This window comes from Cherax quadricarinatus, chromosome 60, assembly GCF_038502225.1.
Source record: "Cherax quadricarinatus isolate ZL_2023a chromosome 60, ASM3850222v1, whole genome shotgun sequence".
Lineage (NCBI taxonomy): Eukaryota > Metazoa > Arthropoda > Malacostraca > Decapoda > Parastacidae > Cherax > Cherax quadricarinatus.
This window is the reverse complement of record NC_091351.1, coordinates 14,589,476-14,611,323: the sequence shown is the minus strand read 5'-3', so window position 1 is coordinate 14,611,323 and position 21,848 is coordinate 14,589,476. Positions and strand designations below refer to the sequence as shown.

General features: G+C 41.5%; 1 protein-coding gene across 1 annotated transcript in view; it reads right to left on the bottom strand.

Annotated features, from left to right (window-relative positions):
- LOC128694392 (adenylate cyclase type 2-like) overlaps positions 1-21,848 on the bottom strand; it is a 164,039-nt gene that overhangs the window by 107,437 nt on the left and 34,754 nt on the right. Inside the window, 2 exon segments of the mRNA XM_070097974.1 lie at positions 13,111-13,248; positions 14,750-15,056. Of these exon segments, the coding sequence (XP_069954075.1) occupies positions 13,111-13,248; positions 14,750-15,056 (445 nt within the window).

The window sequence follows — 21,848 nt, the reverse complement described above, 5'->3', positions numbered from 1 at the left end:
AAACTGGTACATAAGCTAAATGCATTACACACAAATGCCTTCTTATAGCTATAAGAATATTATGGTATAGTAAATGGTAGTTGGTGGAGAGTTGAAAGTGGTGAGTGATTTGTAGTTTTGGTGTTACACCAGAGAACCTTCCGTGTACCCTGCAGTAGTGATACACCAGAGAACCTTCCGTGTACCCTGCAGTAGTGTTACACCAGAGAACCTTCCGTGTACCCTGCAGTAGTGTTACACCAGAGAACCTTCCGTGTACCCTGCAGTAGTGCTACACCAGAGAACCTTCCGTGTACCCTGCAGTAGTGTTACACCAGAAAACCTTCCGTGTACCCTGCAGTAGTGTTACACCAGAGAACCTTCCGTGAACCCAGCAATAGTGTTACACCAGAGAACCTTCCGTGTACCCTGCAGTAGTGTTACACCAGAGAACCTTCCGTGTACCCTGCAGTAGTGTTACACAAGAGCATTCCGTGTACCCTGCAGCAGTGTTAAACCAGAGAACCTTCCGTGTACCCTGCAGTAATGCTACACCAGAGAACCTTCCGTGTACCCTGCAGTAGTGTTACACCAGAGAACCTTCCGGTTACCCAGCAGTAGTGTTACACCAGAGAACCTTCCGTGTACCCTGCAGTAGTGTTACACCAGAGAACCTTCCGTATACCCTGCAGTAGTGTTACACCAGAGAACCTTCCGTGTACCCTGCAGTAGTGTTACACCAGAGAACCTTCCGTGTACCCTGCAGTAGTGTTACACCAGAGAACCTTCCGTGTACCCTGCATTAGTGTTACACTAGAGAACCTTCCGTGTACCCTGCAGTAGTGTTACACCAGAGAATCTTCCGTGTACCTTGCAGTAGTGTTACACCAGAGAACCTTCCGTGTACCCTGCAGTAGTGTTACACCAGAGAACCTTCCGTGTACCATGCAGTAGTGCCACACCAGAGAACCTTCCGTGTACCCTGCAGTAGTGTTACACCAGAGAACCTTCCGTGTACCCTGCAGTAGTGTTACACCAGAGAACCTTCCGTGAACCATGCAGTAGTGTTACACCAGAGAACCTTCCGTGTACCCTGCAGTAGTGCTACACCAGAGAACCTTCCGTGTACCCTGCAGTAGTGTTACACCAGAGAACCTTCCGTGAACCCAGCAGTAGTGTTACACCAGAGAACCTTCCGTGTACCCTGCAGTAGTGTTACACCAGAGAACCTTCCGTGTACCCTGCAGTAGTGTTACACCAGAGAACCTTACGTGTACCCTGCAGTAGTGTTACACCAGAGAGCATTCCGTGTACCCTGCAATAGTGTTACACCACAGAACCTTCCGTGTACCCTGCAGTAATGCTACACAAGAGAACCTTCCGTGTACCCTGCAGTAGTGTTACACCTGAGAACCTTCCGGTTACCCTGCAGTAGTGTTACACCAGAGAACCTTCCGTGTACCCTGCAGTAGTGTTACACCAGAGAACTTTCCGTGTACCCTGCAGTAGTGTTACACTAGAGAACCTTCCGTGTACCCTGCAATAATGCTACACCAGAGAACCTTCCGTGTACCCTGCAGTAGTGTTACACCAGAGAACCTTTCGTGAACCCTGCAGTAATGCTACACCAGAGAACCTTCCGTGTACCCTGCAGTAGTGTTACACCAGAGAACCTTCCGGTTACCCTGCAGTAATGCTACACCAGAGAACCTTCCGTGTACCCTGCAGTAGTGTTACACCAGAGAACCTTCCGTGTACCCTGCAGTAATGCTACACCAGAGAACCTTCCGTGTACCCTGCAGTAGTGTTACACCAGAGAACCTTCCGTGTACCCTGCAGTAATGCTACACCAGAGAACCTTCCGTGTACCCTGCAGTAGTGTTACACCAGAGAACCTTCCGGTTACCCTGCAGTAATGCTACACCAGAGAACCTTCCGTGTACCCTGTAGTAGTGTTACAACAGAGAACCTTCCGTCTATCCTGCAGTAATGCTACACCAGAGAACCTTCCGTGTACCCTGCAGTAGTGTTACACCAGAGAACCTTCCGGTTACCCTGCAGTAATGCTACACCAAAGAACCTTCCGTGTACCCTGCAGTAGTGTTACACCAGAGAACCTTCCGTGTACCCTGCAGTAATGCTACACCAGAGAACCTTCCGTGCACCTTGCAGTAGTGTTACACCAGAGAACCTTCCGTGTACCCTGCAGTAGTGTTACACCAGAGAACCTTCCGTGTACCCTGCAGTAGTGTTACACCAGAGAACCTTCCGTGTACCCTGCAGTAGTGCTACACCAGAGAACATTCCGTGTACCCTGCAATAGTGTTACACCAGAGAACCTTCCGTGTACCCTGCAGTAGTGTTACACCAGAGAACCTTCCGTGTACCCTTCAGTAGTGTTACACCAGAGAACCTTCCGTGTACGCAGTAGAAGTGTTACACCAGAGGACCTTCCGTGTACCCTGCAGTAGTGCTACACCAGAGAACCTTCCAAGTACTCTGCAGTAGTGTTACACTAGAGAACCTTCCGTGTACCCTGCAGTAGTGTTACGCCAGAGAACCTTCTGTGTACCCTGCAGTAGTGTTACACCAGAGAACCTTCCATGTACCCTGCAGTAGTGTTAACCCAGAGAACCTTCCGTGTACCCTGCAGCTGTGCTACACCAGAGAACCTTCCGTGTACTCTGCAGTAGTGTTACACCAGAGAACCTTCCGTGTACCCTGCAGTAATGCTACACCAGAGAACCTTCCGAGTACCCTGCAGTAGTGTTACACCAGAGAACCTTCCGTGTACCCTGCAGTAATGCTACACCAGAGAACCTCCCGAGTACCCTGCAGTTGTGCTACACCAGAGAACCTTCCGTGTACCCTGCAGTAGTGTTACACCAGAGAACCTTCCGTGTACCCTGCAGTAATGCTACACACGAGAACCTTCTGTGTACCCTGCAGTAGTGTTACACCAGAGAACCTTCCGTGTACCCTGCAGTAATGCTACACCAGAGAACCTTCCGGTTACCCTGCAGTAGTGTTACACCAGAGAACCTTCCGTGTACCCTGCAGTAGTGTTACACCAGAGAACCTTCCGTGTACCCAGCAGTAATGTTACACCAGAGAACCTTCCGTGTACCCTGCAGTAGTGTTACACCAGAGAACCTTCCGTGTACCCTGCAGTAGTGTTACATCAGAGACCCTTCCGTGTACCCTGCAGTAGTGCTACACCAGAGAACCTTCCGTGTACCCTGCAGTAGTGTTACACCAGAGAACCTTCCGTGTACCCTGCAGTAGTGCTACACCAGAGAACCTTCCGTGTACCCTGCAGTAGTGTTACACCAGAGAACCTTCCGTGTACCCTGCAGTAGTGTTACACCAGAGAACCTTCCGTGTACCCTGCAGTAGTGCTACACCAGAGAACCTTCCGTGTACCCTGCAGTAGTGTTACACCAGAGAACCTTCCGTGTACCCTGCAGTAATGCTACACCAGAGAACCTTCCCTGTACCCTGTAGTAGTGTTACACCAGAGAACCTTCCGTGTACCCTGCAGTAGTGTTACACCAGAGAACCTACCGTGTACTCTGCAGTAGTGCTACACCAGAGAACCTTCCGTGAACCCAGCAGTAGTGTTACACCAGAGAACCTTCCGTGTACCCAGCAGTAATGTTACACCAGAGAACCTTCCGTGTACCCTGCAGTAGTGTTACAACAGCGAACCTTCTGTGTACCCTGCAGTAGTGTTACACCAGAGAACCTTCCGTGTACCCTGCAGTAATGCTACACCAGAGAACCTTCCGTGTACCCTGCACTAGTGTTACACCAGAGAACCTTCCGTGTACTATGCAGTAGTGTTACGCCAGAGAACCTTCTGTGTACCCTGCAGTAGTGTTACACCAGAGAACCTTCCGTGTACCCTGCAGTAGTGTTACACCAGAGAACCTTCCATGTACATTGCAGTAGTGTTACACCAGAGAACCTTCCGTGTACCCTGCAGTAATGCTACACCAGAGAACCTCCCGAATACCCTGCAGTTGTGCTACACCAGAGAACCTTCCGTGTACCCTGCAGTAGTGTTACACCAGGGAACCTTCCGTGTACCCTGCAGTAATGCTACGCTACACACGAGAACCTTCCGTGTACCCTGCAGTAGTGTTACACCAGAGAATCTTCCGAGTACCCTGCAGCTGTGCTACACCAGAGAACCTCCCGAATACCCTGCAGTTGTGCTACACCAGAGAACCTTCCGTGTACCCTGCAGTAGTGTTACACCAGAGAACCTTCCGTGTACCCTGCAGTAGTGTAACACCAGAGAACCTTCCGTGTACCCTGCAGTAGTGCTACACCAGAGAACCTTCCGTGTACCCTGCAGTAGTGTTACACCAGAGAACCTTCCGTGTACATTGCAGTAGTGCTACACCAGAGAACCTTCCGTGTACCCTGCAGTAGTGTTACACCAGAGAACCTTCCGTGTACCCTGCAGTAGTGTTACACCAGAGAACCTTCCGTGTACCCTGCAGTAGTGCTACACCAGAGAACCTTCTGTGTACCCTGCAGTAGTGTTACACCAGAGAACCTTCCGTGTACCTTGCAGTAATGCTACACCAGAGAACCTTCCCTGTACCCTGTAGTAGTGTTACACCAGAGAACCTTCCGTGTACCCTGCAGTAGTGTTACACCAGAGAACCTTCCGTGAACTCTGCAGTAGTGCTACACCAGAGAACCTTCCGTGAACCCAGCAGTAGTGTTACACAAGAGAACCTTCCGTGTACCCAGCAGTAATTTTACATCAGAGAACCTTCCGTGTACCCTGCAGTAGTGTTACAACAGAGAACCTTCTGTGTACCCTGCAGTAGTGTTACACCAGAGAACCTTCCGTGTACCCTGGAGTAATGCTACACCAGAGAACCTTCCGTGTACCCTGCAGTAGTGTTACACCAGAAAACCTTCCGTGTACTCTGCAGTAGTGCTACACCAGAGAACCTTCCGTGAACCCAGCAGTAGTGTTACACCAGAGAACCTTCCGTGTACCCTGCAGTAATGCTACACCAGAGAACCTTCCGTGTACCCTGCAGTAGTGTTACAACAGAGAACCTTCTGTGTACCCTGCAGTAGTGTTACACCAGAGAACCTTCCGTGTACCCTGCAGTAATGCTACACCAGAGAACCTTCCGTGTACCCTGCAGTAGTGTTACACCAGAGAACCTTCTGTGTACCCTGCAGTAGTGTTACACCAGAGAACCTTTCGTGAACCCAGCAGTAGTGTTACACCAGAGAACCTTCCGTGTACCTTGCAGTAGTGTTACACCAGAGAACCTTCCGAGTACCCTGCAGTAGTGTTACACCAGAGAACCTTCCGTGTACCTTGCAGTAGTGTTACACCAGACAACCTTCCGTGTACCCTGCAGTAGTGTTACACCAGAGAACCTTCCGTGTACCCTGCAGTAGTGTTACACCAGAGAACCTTCCGAGTACCCTGCAGTAGTGATACACCAGAGAACCTTCCGTGTACCCTGCAGTAGTGTTACACCAGGGAACCTTCCGTGTACGCTGCAGTAGTGTTACACCAGAGAACCTTCCGTGTACCCTGCAGTAGTGCTACACCAGAGAACCTTCCGTGTACCCTACAGTAGTGTTACACCAGAAAACCTTCCGTGTACCCTGCAGTAGTGTTACACCAGAGAACCTTACGTGAACCCAGCAGTAGTGTTACACCAGAGAACCTTCCGTGTACCGTGCAGTAGTGTTACACCAGAGAACCTTCCGTGTACCCTGCAGTAGTGTTACACCAGAGCATTCCGTGTACCCTGCAGTAGTGTTAAACCAGAGAACCTTCCGTGTTCCCTGCAGTAATGCTACACCAGAGAACCTTCCGTGTACCCTGCAGTAGTGTTACACCAGAGAACCTTCCGGTTACCCTGCAGTAGTGTTACACCAGAGAACCTTCCGTGTACCCTGCAGTAGTGTTACACCAGAGAACCTTCCGTGTACCCTGCAGTAGTGTTACACCAGAGAACCTTCCGTGTACCCTGCAGTAATGCTACACCAGAGAATCTTCCATGTACCCTGCAGTAGTGTTACACCAGAGAACCTTACGTGTACCCTGCAGTAATGCTACACCAGAGAACCTTCCGTGTACCCTGTAGTAGTGTTACACCAGAGAACCTTCCGGTTACCCTGCAGTAATGCTACACCAGAGAACCTTCCGTGTACCCTGCAGTAGTGTTACACCAGAGAACCTTCCGTGTACCCTGCAGTAATGCTACACCAGAGAACCTTCCGTGTACCCTGCAGTAGTGTTACACCAGAGAACCTTCCGAGTACTCTGCAGTAATGCTACACCAGAGAACCTTCCGTGTACCCTGCAGTAGTGTTACACCAGAGAACCTTCAGTGTTCTCTGAAGTAGTGCTACACCAGAGAACCTTCCGTGAACCCAGCAGTAGTGTTACACCAGAGAACCTTCCGTGTACCCTGCAGTAGTGTTACACCAGAGAACCTTCCGTATACCCTGCAGTAGTGTTACACCAGAGAACCTTCCGTGTACCCTGCAGTAGTGTTACACCAGAGAACCTTCCGTGTACCCTGCAGTAGTGTTACACCAGAGAACCTTCCGTGTACCCTGCAGTAGTGTTACACTAGAGAACCTTCCGTGTACCCTGCAGTAGTGTTACACGAGAGAATCTTCCGTGTTCCCTGCAGTAGTGTTACACCAGAGAACCTTCCGTGTACCCTGCAGTAGTGTTACACCAGAGAACCTTCCGTGTACCCTGCAGTAGTGTTACACCAGAGAACCTTCCGTGTACCCTGCAGCAATGTTACACCAGAGAACCTTCCGTGAACCCAGCAGCAGTGTTACACCAGAGAACCTTCCGTGTACCCTGCAGTAGTGCTACACCAGAGAACCTTCCGTGTACTCTGCAGTAGTGTTACACCAGAGAACCTTCCGTGAACCCAGCAGTAGTGTTACACCAGAGAACCTTCCGTGTACCCTGCAGTAGTGTTACACCAGAGAACCTTCCGTGTACCCTGCAGTAGTGTTACACCAGAGAACCTTCCGTGTACCCTGCAGTAGTGTTACACTAGAGAGCATTCCGTGTACCCTGCAGTAGTGTTACACCACAGAATCTTCCGTGTACCCTGCAATAATGCTACACAAGAGAACCTTCCGTGTACCCTGCAGTAGTGTTACACCAGGGAACCTTCCGGTTACCCTGCAGTAGTGTTACACCAGAGAACCTTTCGTATACCCTGCAGTAGTGTTACACCAGAGAACCTTCCGTGTACCCTGCAGTAGTGTTACACCAGAGAACCTTCCGTGTACCCTGCAGTAATGCTACACCAGAGAACCTTCCGTGTGCCCTGCAGTAGTGTTACACCAGAGAACCTTCCGTGTACCCTGCAGTAATGTTACACCAGAGAACCTTCCGTGTACCCTGCAGTAGTGTTACACCAGAGAACCTTCCGGTTACCCTGCAGTAATGCTACACCAGAGAACCTTCCGTGTACCCTGAAGTAGTGTTACACCAGAGAACCTTCCGTGTACCCTGCAGTAATGCTACATCAGAGAACCTTCCGTGTACCCTGCAGTAGTGTTACACCAGAGAACCTTCCGTGTATCCTGCAATGATGCTACACCAGAAAACCTTCCGTGTACCCTGCAGTAGTGTTACACCAGAGAACCTTCCGGTTACCCAGCAGTAGTGTTACACCAGAGAACCTTCCGGTTACCCTGCAGTAGTGTTACACCAGAGATACTTCCGGTTACCCTGCAGTAGTGTTACACCAGGGAACCTTCCGTGTACCCTGCAGTAGTGTTACACCAGAGAACCTTCCGTGTACCCTGCAGTAGTGTTACACCAGAGAGCCTTCCGTGTACCCTGCAGTAGTGTTACGCCAAAGAACCTTCCGTGTACCCTGCAGTAGTGTTACACCAGAGAACCTTCCGTGTACCCTGCAGTAGTGCTACACCAGAGAACATTCCGTGTACCCTGCAATAGTGTTACACCAGAGAACCTTCCGTGTACCCTGCAGTAGTGTTACACCAGAGAACCTTCCGTGTACCCTGCAGTAGTGCTACACCAGAGAACCTTCCGAGTACCCTGCAGTAGTGTTTCACTAGAGAACCTTCCGTGTACCCTGCAGTAGTGTTACGCCAGAGAATCTTCTGTGTACCCTGCAGTAGTGTTACACCAGAGAACCTTCCGTGTACCCTGCAGTAGTGTTACACCAGAGAACCTTCCATGTACCCTGCAGTAGTGTTACACCAGAGAACCTTCCGAGTACCCTGCAGCTGTGCTACACCAGAGAACCTTCCGTGTACCCTGCAGTAGTGTTTCACCAGAGAACCTTCCGTGTACCCTGCAGTAATGCTACACCAGAGAACCTTCCGAGTACCCTGCAGTAGTGTTACACCAGAGAACCTTCCGTGTACCCTGCAGTAATGCTACACCAGAGAACCTTCCGAGTACCCTGCAATTGTGCTACACCAGAGAACCTTCCGTGTACCCTGAAGTAGTGTTACACCAGAGAACCTTCCGGTTACCCTGCAGTAGTGCTACACCAGAGAACCTTCCGTGTACCCTGCAGTAGTGTTACTCCAGAGAACCTTCCGTGTACCCTGCCTTAATGCTACACCAGAGAACCTTCCGTGCACCTTGCAGTAGTGTTACACCTGAGAACCTTCCGTGTACCCTGCAGTAGTGTTACACCAGAGAACCTTCCGGTTACCCTGCAGTAGTGTTACACCAGAGATCCTTCCGGTTACCCTGCAGTAGTGTTACACCAGAGAACCTTCCGTGTACCCTGCAGTAGTGTTACACCAGAGAACCTTCCGTGTACCCTGCAGTAGTATGACACCAGAGAGACTTCCGTGTACCCTGCAGTAGTGTTACGCCAGAGAACCTTCCGTGTACCCTGCAGTAGTGTTACACCAGAGAACCTTCCGTGTACCCTGCAGTAGTGCTACACCAGAGAACATTCCGTGTACCCTGCAATAATGTTACACCAGAGAACCTTCCGTGTACCCTGCAGTAGTGTTACACCAGAGAACCTTCCGTGTACCCTGCACTAGTGCTACACCAGAGAACCTTCCGAGTACCCTGCAGTAGTGTTTCACTAGAGAACCTTCCGTGTACCCTGCAGTAGTGTTACGCCAGAGAACCTTCTGTGTACCCTGCAGTAGTGTTACACCAGAGAACCTTCCGTGTACCCTGCAGTAGTGTTACACCAGAGAACCTTCCATGTACCCTGCAGTAGTGTTACACCAGAGAACCTTCCGAGTACCCTGCAGCTGTGCTACACCACAGAGAACCTTCCGTGTACTCTGCAGTAGTGTTTCACCAGAGAACCTTCCGTGTACCCTGCAGTAATGCTACACCAGAGAACCTTCCGAGTACCCTGCAGTAGTGTTACACCAGAGAACCTTCCGTGTACCCTGCAGTAATGCTACACCAGAGAACCTTCCGAGTACCCTGCAGTTGTGCTACACCAGAGAATCTTCCGTGTACCCTGCAGTAGTGTTACACCAGAGAACCTTCCGTGTACCCTGCAGTAATGCTACACCAGAGAACCTTCCGAGTACCCTGCAGTTGTGCTACACCAGAGAACCTTCCGTGTACCCTGAAGTAGTGTTGCACCAGAGAACCTTCCGGTTACCCTGCAGTAATGCTACACCAAAGAACCTTCCGTGTACCCTGCAGTAGTGTTACTCCAGAGAACCTTCCGTGTACCCTGCCTTAATGCTACACCAGAGAACCTTCCGTGCACCTTGCAGTAGTGTTACACCAGAGAACCTTCCGTGTACCCTGCAGTAGTGTTACACCAGAGAACCTTCCGGTTACCCTGCAGTAGTGTTACACCAGAGATCCTTCCGGTTACCCTGCAGTAGTGTTACACCAGAGAACCTTCCGTGTACCCTGCATTAGTGTTACACCAGAGAACCTTCCGTGTACCCTGCAGTAGTGTTACACCAGAGAGCCTTCCGTGTACCCTGCAGTAGTGTTACGCCAGAGAACCTTCCGTGTACCCTGCAGTAGTGTTACACCAGAGAACCTTCCGTGTACCCTGCAGTAGTGCTACACCAGAGAACATTCCGTGTACCCTGCAATAGTGTTACACCAGAGAACCTTCCGTGTACCCTGCAGTAGTGTTACACCAGAGAACCTTCCGTGTACCCTGCAGTAGTGCTACACCAGAGAACCTTCCGAGTACCCTGCAGTAGTGTTTCACTAGAGAACCTTCCGTGTACCCTGCAGTAGTGTTACGCCAGAGAACCTTCTGTGTACCCTGCAGTAGTGTTACACCAGAGAACCTTCCATGTACCCTGCAGTAGTGTTACACCAGAGAACCTTCTGAGTACCCTGCAGCTGTGCTACACCAGAGAACCTTCCGTGTACTCTGCAGTAGTGTTTCACCAGAGAACCTTCCGTGTACCCTGCAGTAATGCTACACCAGAGAACCTTCCGAGTACCCTGCAGTAGTGTTACACCAGAGAACCTTCCGTGTACCCTGCAGTAATGCTACACCAGAGAACCTTCCGAGTACCCTGCAGTTGTGCTACACCAGAGAACCTTCCGTGTACCCTGCAGTAGTGTTACACCAGAGAACCTTCCGTGTACCCTGCAGTAATGCTACACCAGAGAACCTTCCGTGTACCCTGCAGTAGTGTTACACCAGAGAACCTTCCGTGTACCCTGCAGTAATGCTACACCAGAGAACCTTCCGTGTACCATGCAGTAGTGTTACACCAGAGAACCTTCCGTGTACCCAGCAGTAATGTTACACCAGAGAACCTTCCGTGTACCCTGCAGTAGTGTTACACCAGAGATCTTTCCGTGTACCCTGCAGTAGTGTTACACCAGAGAACCTGCCGTGTACCCTGCAGTAGTGCTACACCAGAGAACCCATAGTAATATTATTAGTTATACAACTAATTTTGATATAGTGATAACATCTTGAAATTCAGCAAAAAGTTAATTTCAATATATTGTTTCACGATGATATTACTTGCATGAACATCACAGAGGTACCTGAGGCTACATTTATAATACTTGTTAACTTGTTCGTCCTGAAAAAAATCACCTAACAGCCGATTTGACGTAATGACCTGGTTAATGGTGCAGATGAACTTCGGACAGGCCACCACCAGCGTCCACTGGCTTATGCTAGCTAGCTGCTGAACTCAATAGTCTGATTGTATTATCAAAAACAGTTAAAACACATAATGACACACAACGAGATGCTCGTATCTGATATTATTGAATAAAATCTTTATCAGCCTCTCAGAGACTCTGACCTCACTAGTGAGGAATCATAGCCTATAACAAACACTGCATTAAACAAGGGATCAGTATGGGAGTTCAGGAACTTGTCTGAAATGAGCTTTAGGTGGAAGGGAAGGCACGAAGACGGCATCCTCATGGCAGGATATGGTAGCAGGCCGGTCAGCATACTGTATGTTAGGGCCCGTCCAGGGCCACGCAGGCAGAACAACTGTACGTTAAGGTCCGGTAAGGGCCACAAAGGCAGGTTTGCTATATTAGGGTTAATGTGGATAAACCTTTAATAAAAAATATTTTAAAATCCAGTGACTGGTTAGTTTATTTGATCCAAAGCTTATATATATATATATATATATATATATATATATATATATATATATATATATATATATATATATATATATATATATATATATATATATATATATATATATATATATATATATATATATATATATATATATATATATATATATATATATATATATATATATATATATATATATATATATATATATGTATATATATATACATATATATGTCGTGCTGAATATGTAAAACTGGTCAATTAGCAAGAACTCATTTAAAATTAAGCCCTTTCTGAAATTTTCTCTTATACGTTTAAAGATATATTTTTTCATTAATGTTAATGTAAAAATTTTTAATTTTGCACCAAAAGAATCTTAGAAAACTTACCTAACCTTATTATAACAAGAGCAATTTATTTTAGCCTAACCAAACTAAATATATTTTAAATACGTTTACAATAATTTAAAACTAAACAAACACAATCAAATATATTTTTTTCGTTAGGTTCAGAATGATTTTGGCGAAATTATTGCATACACAAATTTTCACTTGTCCTATATGGCAAGATGAGCGTTGCTATTTAAGCCAAAATAAGATAAGATAAGATAAGATTTCGTTCGAATTTTTAACCCCAGAGGGTTAGCCACCCAGGATAACCCAAGAAAGTCAGTGCGTCATCGAGGACTGTCTAACAGGTGTAAGGAAACGTGTCGGAATGTTTTCACCCGCCGGAAATCGAACCCGGGCCCTCCGTGTGTGAAGCGGGAGCTTTAGCCACCAGGCCACCGGGGCATCGCAAGTTCTGCCTATTCGGCACGACATATATATTATATATATATATATATATATATATATATATATATATATATATATATATATATATATATATATATATATATATGTATATTTATATATATATATATATATATATATATATATATATATATATATATATATATATATATATATATATATATATATATATATATATATATATATATATATATATATATATATATATATAGTATATACATTAGCAAGAACTCCTTAAAAATTAAGTCCTTTTAAAAATTTTCTCTTATACGTTTAAAGATATGTTTCTTCAGTTATGTTAATATGAAAATTAATAATTTTGTACCAAAAGAACCTTAGAAAGCTTACTTAACCTTATCATAACAAACTCAATTTAATTTAGCCTAATCCAACTAAATATGTTTTAGACAAGTTTACAATAATTTAATAATAAGCAAACTCATTGAAATATATATTTTTCGTTAGGTTCGGAATGATTTTTGCGAAATTGCTGTATACACAAATTTTTGCTTGCGCTATTCGGCAAGAAGAGCGTTGCTATTTAAGCCAAAATCCCAAGTTTTACTTACTCGGCACAACATATACACTTACACAGTAAACACACACACGCATTCTTGCATAAAGGTTTGTCAAGAATGGTTAAGCTCTAAACTGAGTGTAACGTCGTTCCAATAAAAGCCTGCTGTACAACTTGTCTCTTTTCTTCAATAAACTTTCTAGTTGCACGTTGATGTACCGACCTGGCTGCTGAACAACGCCGTGATGAACACACATGAAATGGTGAGCTGAAGGAAGAGGTAAACGATGAACATGGCGTGGTGCAGCCGCTGTTGGTACTGCTCGAATAAGTCTTCAAGTTCCTTGATTCTGAACCTTTCCTGAAGACGAGACAGAACACCAGTTATCGCATGAAAGACAGGAAGCAAACATATATTAATCCAAAAGATACGTAAACAAAAAAAGAAAATTATAAAGGTCTACAAGGAGCGAAGCTTTATAACGAGTGTCCGCCAGTCATCAAAGTTGTCTTTACTCTGGCTGTGGCCTTAATGAGCCTAACAGAGATAAAGACTACATTTTTCTTGGCATCAACTCTAAGAAAAAAAGGCAATGCGTTGATGGCTTTCCTATGTTTACTAATGTTAAGTAAATACAATTAGGAAGAGCTTCTGCTTCCTGCTTAGCAGACATAGGGTCGAGCCTTCACTGTTTCTTACCTTGAATGACTCACATGGTTTAACATTTCACATAATGATAATCACAACAATGATAACATACATGGAACTCACACGAAAATTTCTATCCCCTCCCTCTCTGGAATACCGTTAATTACGGCTATGCAGTCTCTGATAGGTAAGGTAAATTTTGATATTTATCATTTTCGTCAGTTTCCGCAAAGTTAGGTTACCTGCTTGTTTAGTTATAATGCAAAATTAATAATTAGAATACCAAAAAATATCCCGTAAATTTAGCTTAATATATTCCTTGTGAAGGCGTCATTTCGGTGATACTACTGATTTTGATACAGTGGTCAATTTATGTATACTGACCTTGGGATAGTGCCAGGCTTATGTATGAAAACCTTGAGACTGTACCAAGGTTATCCATTGGCCCTAAAATAGTGCTACATTGGTATATACCGACCGCTGAGGAAGTGGTTCCACAGTGTTATTTCTGACCCTGGAGTAGTGGTGCCACAGTGTTATTTCTGACCATCAGGTAGTGGTGCCACAGTGTTATTTCTGACCATCAGGTAGTGGTGCCACAGAGTTATTTCTGACCACCAGGTAGTGGTGTCACAGTGTTATTTCTGACCCTGAAGTAGTGGTGCCATAATGGTATATACTGAAGCTGAGGAAGTGATGCCACAGTGGTATACACTGACCCTGAGGTAGTGGTTCCACAGTGGTATACACTGACCCTGAGGTAGTGATTCCACAGTGGTATTTACTGACCCTGAGGTAGTAGTTCCACAGTGGTGCACACTGACCCTGAGGTAGTGGTTCCACAGTGGTATACACTGAATCTGAGGTAATGGTTCCACAGTGGTATATACTGACCCTGAGGTAGTGGTGGTACCGTAGTATACACTGACCCTGAGGTAGTGGTATATACTGACAGTGGTATATACTGACCATGAGGTAGTGGTATATATTGACAGTGGTATATACTGACCCTGAGGTAGTGGTTCCACAATAGTATATGCTGACCCTGAGGTAGTGGTGCCACAGTAGTATATACTGACCCTGAGGTAGTGGCATATACTGACAGTGGTATACACTGATCCTGAGGTAGTAGTTCCACAGTGTTATATACTGACCCTGATGTAGTGGTGCCACAGTGGTATGTACTGACTCTGATGTAGCGGTATATACTGACCCTGAGGTACCGCCACGACCAGTTACGGTCATTGGTTGTGGCTGTAAGAGGCTCGGTGGTGAAGGCTGAGGAAGTGGACTGTCGGCGTTGTTGTAGGGAAGTCATGGAGTTTCTGGCCATGGTGTCAAAGCGCTCGGCATTGTGAGAATCCTCGGAGCTCCTGGGAGAGTCATCGTAGAAGGTAGAGTTGATACTCTGGCCACCATTTGTCACCACTGCCAAGTCTCCATCGGCTCCTTGGGCGTCTGTCTCCTCCCCGATCCCTCCTAGAAGTGTTGAGTCTCCAGCCTCGATATCCACGAACTCCCTGGTGAAAAACATACCGTTACACAAACTTCCTGGTGAAAAACATACTGTTACACAAACTTCCTGGTGAAAAACATACTGTTACACAAACTTCCTGGTGAAAAACAAACTGTTACACAAACTTCCTGGTGAAAAACAAACTGTTACACAAACTTCCTGGTGAAGAACACACTGTTACACAAACCATCCTCAGTAGTTTCATCTTGTTACTCGCTCATGTAATTATGAATTTCAAAATACTTATGAATTAAAATATATCAGCACTTCTTCCAGGCCTAAGTAACATATTAGAACTTCTTCCAGGCCTAAGTAACATATTAGAACTTCTTCCAGGCCTAAGTAACATATTAGAACTTCTTCCAGACCTAAGTAACATATTAGAACTTCTTCCAGATCTAAGTAACATATTAGAACTTCTTCCAGACCTAAGTAACATATTAGAACTTCTTCCAGATCTAAGTAACATATTAGAACTTCTTCCAGACCTAAGTAACATATTAGAACTTCTTCCAGATCTAAGTAACATATTAGAACTTCTTCCAGACCTAAGTAACATATTAGAACTTCTTCCAGACCTAAGTAACATATTAGAACTTCTTCCAGACCTAAGTAACATATTAGAACTTCTTCCAGACCTAAGTAACATATTAGAACTTCTTCCAGACCTAAGTAACATATTAGAACATCTTCCAGACCTAAGTAACATATTAGAACTTCTTCCAGACCTAAGTAACATATTAGAACTTCTTCCAGACCTAAGTAACATATTAGAACTTCTTCCAGACCTAAGTAACATATTAGAACTTCTTCCAGACCTAAGTAACATATTAGAACTTCTTCCAGACCTAAGTAACATATTAGCACTTGTTCCAGGCCTAAGTAACATATTAGCACTTCTTCCAGACCTAAGTAACATATTAGAACTTTTTCCAGATCTAAGCAACACATTAGCACTTCTTCCAGACCTAAGTAACATATTAGAACTTCTTCCAGACCTAAGTAACATATTAGAACTTCTTCCAGACCTAAGTAACATATTAGAACTTCTTCCAGATCTAAGTAACACATTAGCACTTCTTCCAGATCTAAGTAACATATTAGAACTTCTTCCAGATCTAAGTAACATATTAGAACTTCTTCCAGATCTAAGTAACACATTAGCACTTCTTCCAGATCTAAGTAACATATTAGAACTTCTTCCAGACCTAAGTAACATATTAGAACTTCTTCCAGATCTAAGTAACATATTAGAACTTCTTCCAGATCTAAGTAACACATTAGCACTTCTTCCAGACCTAAGTAGCATATTAGAACTTCTTCCAGATCTAAGTACATATTAGAACTTCTTCCAGACCTAAGTAACATATTAGAACTTCTTCCAGACCTAAGTAACATATTAGAACTTCTTCCAGGCCTAAGTAACATATTAGAACTTCTTCCAGATCTAAGTAACATATTAGAACTTCTTCCAGACCTAAGTAACATATTAAAACTTCTTCCAGATCTAAGTAACATATTAGAACTTCTTCCAGATCTAAGTAACACATTAGCACTTCTTCCAGACCTAAGTAGCATATTAGAACTTCTTCCAGATCTAAGTAGCATATTAGAACTTCTTCCAGACCTAAGTAACATATTAGAACTTCTTCCAGGCCTAAGTAACATATTAGAACTTCTTCCAGACCTAAGTAACATATTAGAACTTCTTCCAGACCTAAGTAACATATTAGAACTTCTTCCAGACCTAAGTAACATATTAGAACTTCTTCCAGATCTAAGTAACACATTAGCACTTCTTCCAGATCTAAGTAACATATTAGAACTTCTTCCAGACCTAAGTAACATATTAGAACTTCTTCCAGATCTAAGTAACATATTAGAACTTCTTCCAGATCTAAGTAACACATTAGCACTTCTTCCAGACCTAAGTAGCATATTAGAACTTCTTCCAGATCTAAGTAACATATTAGAACTTCTTCCAGACCTAAGTAACATATTAGAACTTCTTCCAGACCTAAGTAACATATTAGAACTTCTTCCAGACCTAAGTAACATATTAGAACTTCTTCCAGATCTAAGTAACATATTAGAACTTCTTCCAGACCTAAGTAACATAATGGAACTTCTTCCAGACCTAAGTAACATATTAGAACTTCTTCCCGACCTAAGTAACATATGAGAACTTCTTCCAGAACTAAGTAACGCATTAGAACTTCTTCCAGACCTAAATAACATATTAGAACTTCTTCCAGACCTAAGTAGCATATTAGAACTTCTTCCAGACCTAAGTAACATATTAGAACTTCTTCCAGACCTAAGTAACATATTAGAACTTCTTCCAGACCTAAGTAACATATTAGAACTTCTTCCAGATCTGAGTAACATATTAGAACTTCTTCCAGACCTAAGTAACATATTAGAACTTCTTCCAGACCTAAGTAACATATTAGAACTTCTTCCAGACCTAAGTAACATATTAGCACTTCTTCCAGACCTAAGTAACATATTAGAACTTCTTCCAGACCTAAGTAACATATTAGAACTTCTTCCAGACCTAAGTAACATATTAGAACTTCTTCCAGACCTAAGTAACATATTAGCACTTCTTCCAGACCTAAGTAACATATTAGCACTTCTTCCAGACCTAAGTAACATATTAGAACTTCTTCCAGATCTAAGTAACATATTAGCACTTCTTCCAGACCTAAGTAACATATTAGAACTTCTTCCAGATCTAAGTAACATATTAGAACTTCTTCCAGACCTAAGTAACATATTAGAACTTCTTCCAGATCTAAGTAACATATTAGCACTTCTTCCAGACCTAAGTAACATATTAGAACTTCTTCCAGATCTAAGTAACATATTAGAACTTCTTCCAGACCTAAGTAACATATTAGAACTTCTTCCAGATCTAAGTAACATATTAGCACTTCTTCCAGACCTAAGTAACATATTAGAACTTCTTCCAGATCTAAGTAACATATTAGAACTTCTTCCAGACCTAAGTAACATATTAGAACTTCTTCCAGATCTAAGTAACATATTAGCACTTCTTCCAGACCTAAGTAACATATTAGAACTTCTTCCAGATCTAAGTGACATATTATTACTTCTTCCAGTCCTAAGTAACATATTAGAACTTCTTCCAGATCTAAGTAACATATTAGCACTTCTTCCAGACCTAAGTAACATATTAGAACTTCTTCCAGATCTAAGTAACATATTAGCACTTCTTCCAGACCTAAGTAACATATTAGAACTTCTTCCAGACCTAAGTAACATATTAGAACTTCTTCCAGACCTAAGTAACATATTAGAACTTCTTCCAGACCTAAGTAACATATGGACTTATGACATCATAATTGGATCATTAGTTTTCACTTGACATTTTCTTGAAATTTATCTGTAAACATTATTCATGTTATGTTATTAGGTTCGGTTAAATAGGACCAGCTTAAGTTAGGCTTGATTGGTTAGATTATCATTAATTTATACTAAGCATTTTGGGGAGTAAGTTTGCCCCAGGAAGAGCAGACTTTTCTCTGGATAAACAGGAAATATGTTAGGCTTTATTTATCAGCTCATGTGTGGTGAAATTAGTATATAGGATGACTAAGTAGGTGACTTATGATCTGATTATCATAGAATAAAGGGTAAGCCCATAGGGAAATGTGATTGTAATTCTATTTCATTGGATCAAGAGCACTTCACCAACATATGGACGTGATGAATTGTACGGTCACCTAACTCACGGGAGTATATAAGTTATTTTAACTTGAGAATGTTAATAATATCCGGTGAGGTCATACGTGGTACTAGACAAACAGTATAGTGAACAGTCCTTTCTAAAATTTTCTCTTATACGTTTAAAGATATATATTTTTTTAATTTATGTCAATGTGACAATTAATAATTTTCTACCAAAAGGATCTTAGGATACTTACCTAGCCTTGTTATAACAAGCGCAATTAAATTTAGCCTGATCCAACTAAATATATTTTAGATAAGTTTACAATAATTTAATAATAAACAAACACAATGAAATATATATATATATATATATATATATATATATATATATATATATATATATATATATATATATATATATATATATATATATATATATATATATATATATATATATATATATATATATATATATATATATATATATATATATATATATGTCGTGCCGAATATGTAAAACTGGTCAATTAGCAAGAACTCATTCAAAATTAAGTCCTTTCTAAAATTTTCTCTTATACGTTTAAAGATATATATTTTTCATTAATGTTAATGTAATTTTTTTTAATTTTGCACCAAAAGAATCTTAGAAAACTTACCTGACCTCATTATAACAAGAACAATTTATTTTGGCCTAACCCAACAAAATATATTTTAGATACGTTTACAATAATTTAATATTAAACAAACACAGTGAAATATATTGTTTTCGTTAAGTTCAGAATGATTTTGGCGAAATTATTGCATACACAAATTTTCATTTGTCCTATATGGCAAGATGAGCGTTGCTATTTAAGCCAAGATCACAAGTTCTGCCTATTCGGCACGACATATATATATATATATATATATATATATATATATATATATATATATATATATATATATATATATATATATATATATATATATATATATATATATATATATATATATATATATATATATATATATATATATATATACAGTGTAATCATTTATGATATAATATATTATATGTTTACAGACATTATTTACTTTATTTACTTATATCTAAATTGATTGATATAATATTTATGGGGCGAAACGTCTTCAAAATAAATACTATAAATCTCATATTGTTTTAATCATACATTAACATGTCTAAAGTATTTATGGAAATTATATAGCGAGACATGGAAGATATAGTAGCCGCTGAGGACACAATATTTACCATAATAAGATGCGGAATATTAATGCAACTATTTTCCACATGAAGACAGAGTTGCTATTTTATTACAAATTTAGTGCGATGTTTTTCAATACCCGTCAACCAATATTTTTAAAGACTGTGGTTACAAAAACATTCCCCTACAGGAAATTTAGAACAGGCGATTAAAAAAATTCCTATTGCCATCCCAGATGTCTGTCAGAAAAACCGGTCATTACAAAAAAATGCATAGTGAACACTGTAAATTTAAATAAATTCATTATTGAGAGGGCACTACTAAGATATACATTTGACTACTGTGTAATGATGACTAAATTGCGATATTAATATTCAGTTTTGATAATATTTCGGAAAATGAGAGATAAGTGGGGATTATGTGGTTATCTTGCCAGCATCACGAGGCTAGACAAAATAAATATATGCGATCACAGATGACCTTCTTCTTGCCGCTAATCTGTCTTCAGCATCCTGACCTTCACATACTGCCCTGCTCACCTCTACCTAATTTACTGCAAAAATTATTTCTGGTTATCTTCTCATCCTCTTTTTTTTGTTTTTTGTTTGGTAATGTATATATATATATTAACAAGTCGGGCGTCTCCCACCGAGGCAGGGTGACCCAAAAAGAAAGAAAATCCCCAAAAAGAAAATACTTTCATCATCATTCAACACTTTCACCTCACACATAATCACTGTTTTCGTAGAGGTGCTCAGAATACAACAGTTTAGAAGCATATACGTATAAAGATACACAACATATCCCTCCGAATAGGCAGAACTTGCGATCTTGGCTTAAATAGCAACGCTCATCTTGCCATATAGGACAAGTGAAAATTTGTGTATGCAATAATTTCGACAAAATCATTCTGAACCTAACGAAAAAAATATATTTCAATGTGTTTCTATAGTATTAAATTATTGTAAACAAATCTAAAATATATTTAGTTGTGTTAGGCTAAAATAAATTGTTCTTGTTATAATAAGGTTAGGTAAGTTTTCTAAGATTCTTTTGGTGCAAAATTAAAAATTTTTACATTAACATTAATGAAAAAAATATCTTTAAACGTATAAGAGAAAATTTTAAAAAGGATTTAATTTTAAATGAGTTCTTGCTAATTGACCAGTTTTACATATTCGGCACGACATATATATATATATATATATATATATATATATATATATATATATATATATATATATATATATATATATATATATATATATATATATATATGTATATATATATATATATATATATATATATATATATATATATATATATATATATATATATATATATATATATATATATATATATATATATATATATATATATATATATATATATATATATATATATATATATATATATATATATATATATATATATATACATATATATATATATATATATATATATATATATATATATATATATATATATATATATATATATATATATATATATATATATATATATATATATATATATATATATATATATATATATATATATATATATATATATATATATATATATATATATATATATATATATATAAGTCGTGCCGAATAGGCGGAATAGAACAGAACAGAGGACTCACAGGTAAGGACCCACGAGGGGCGAGGGGCGAGGGGGGGCGAGGGGGGGCGAGGGGGGGCGAGGGGCGAGGGGCGAGGGGCGAGGGGCGAGAGGTAAGTGGGGACAGGGCGACGAATAGACAGTGAGAGGAATGTCTTGAGTCGAAGATAGAAAAGTCAGGACTAAACCCAACTGCTAAGCGTGGAGAAACACTGACAAAGACGATGTAGAAGGCAACAGGAACTCTGCAGGTGCTGACTGCATCTTGCTGG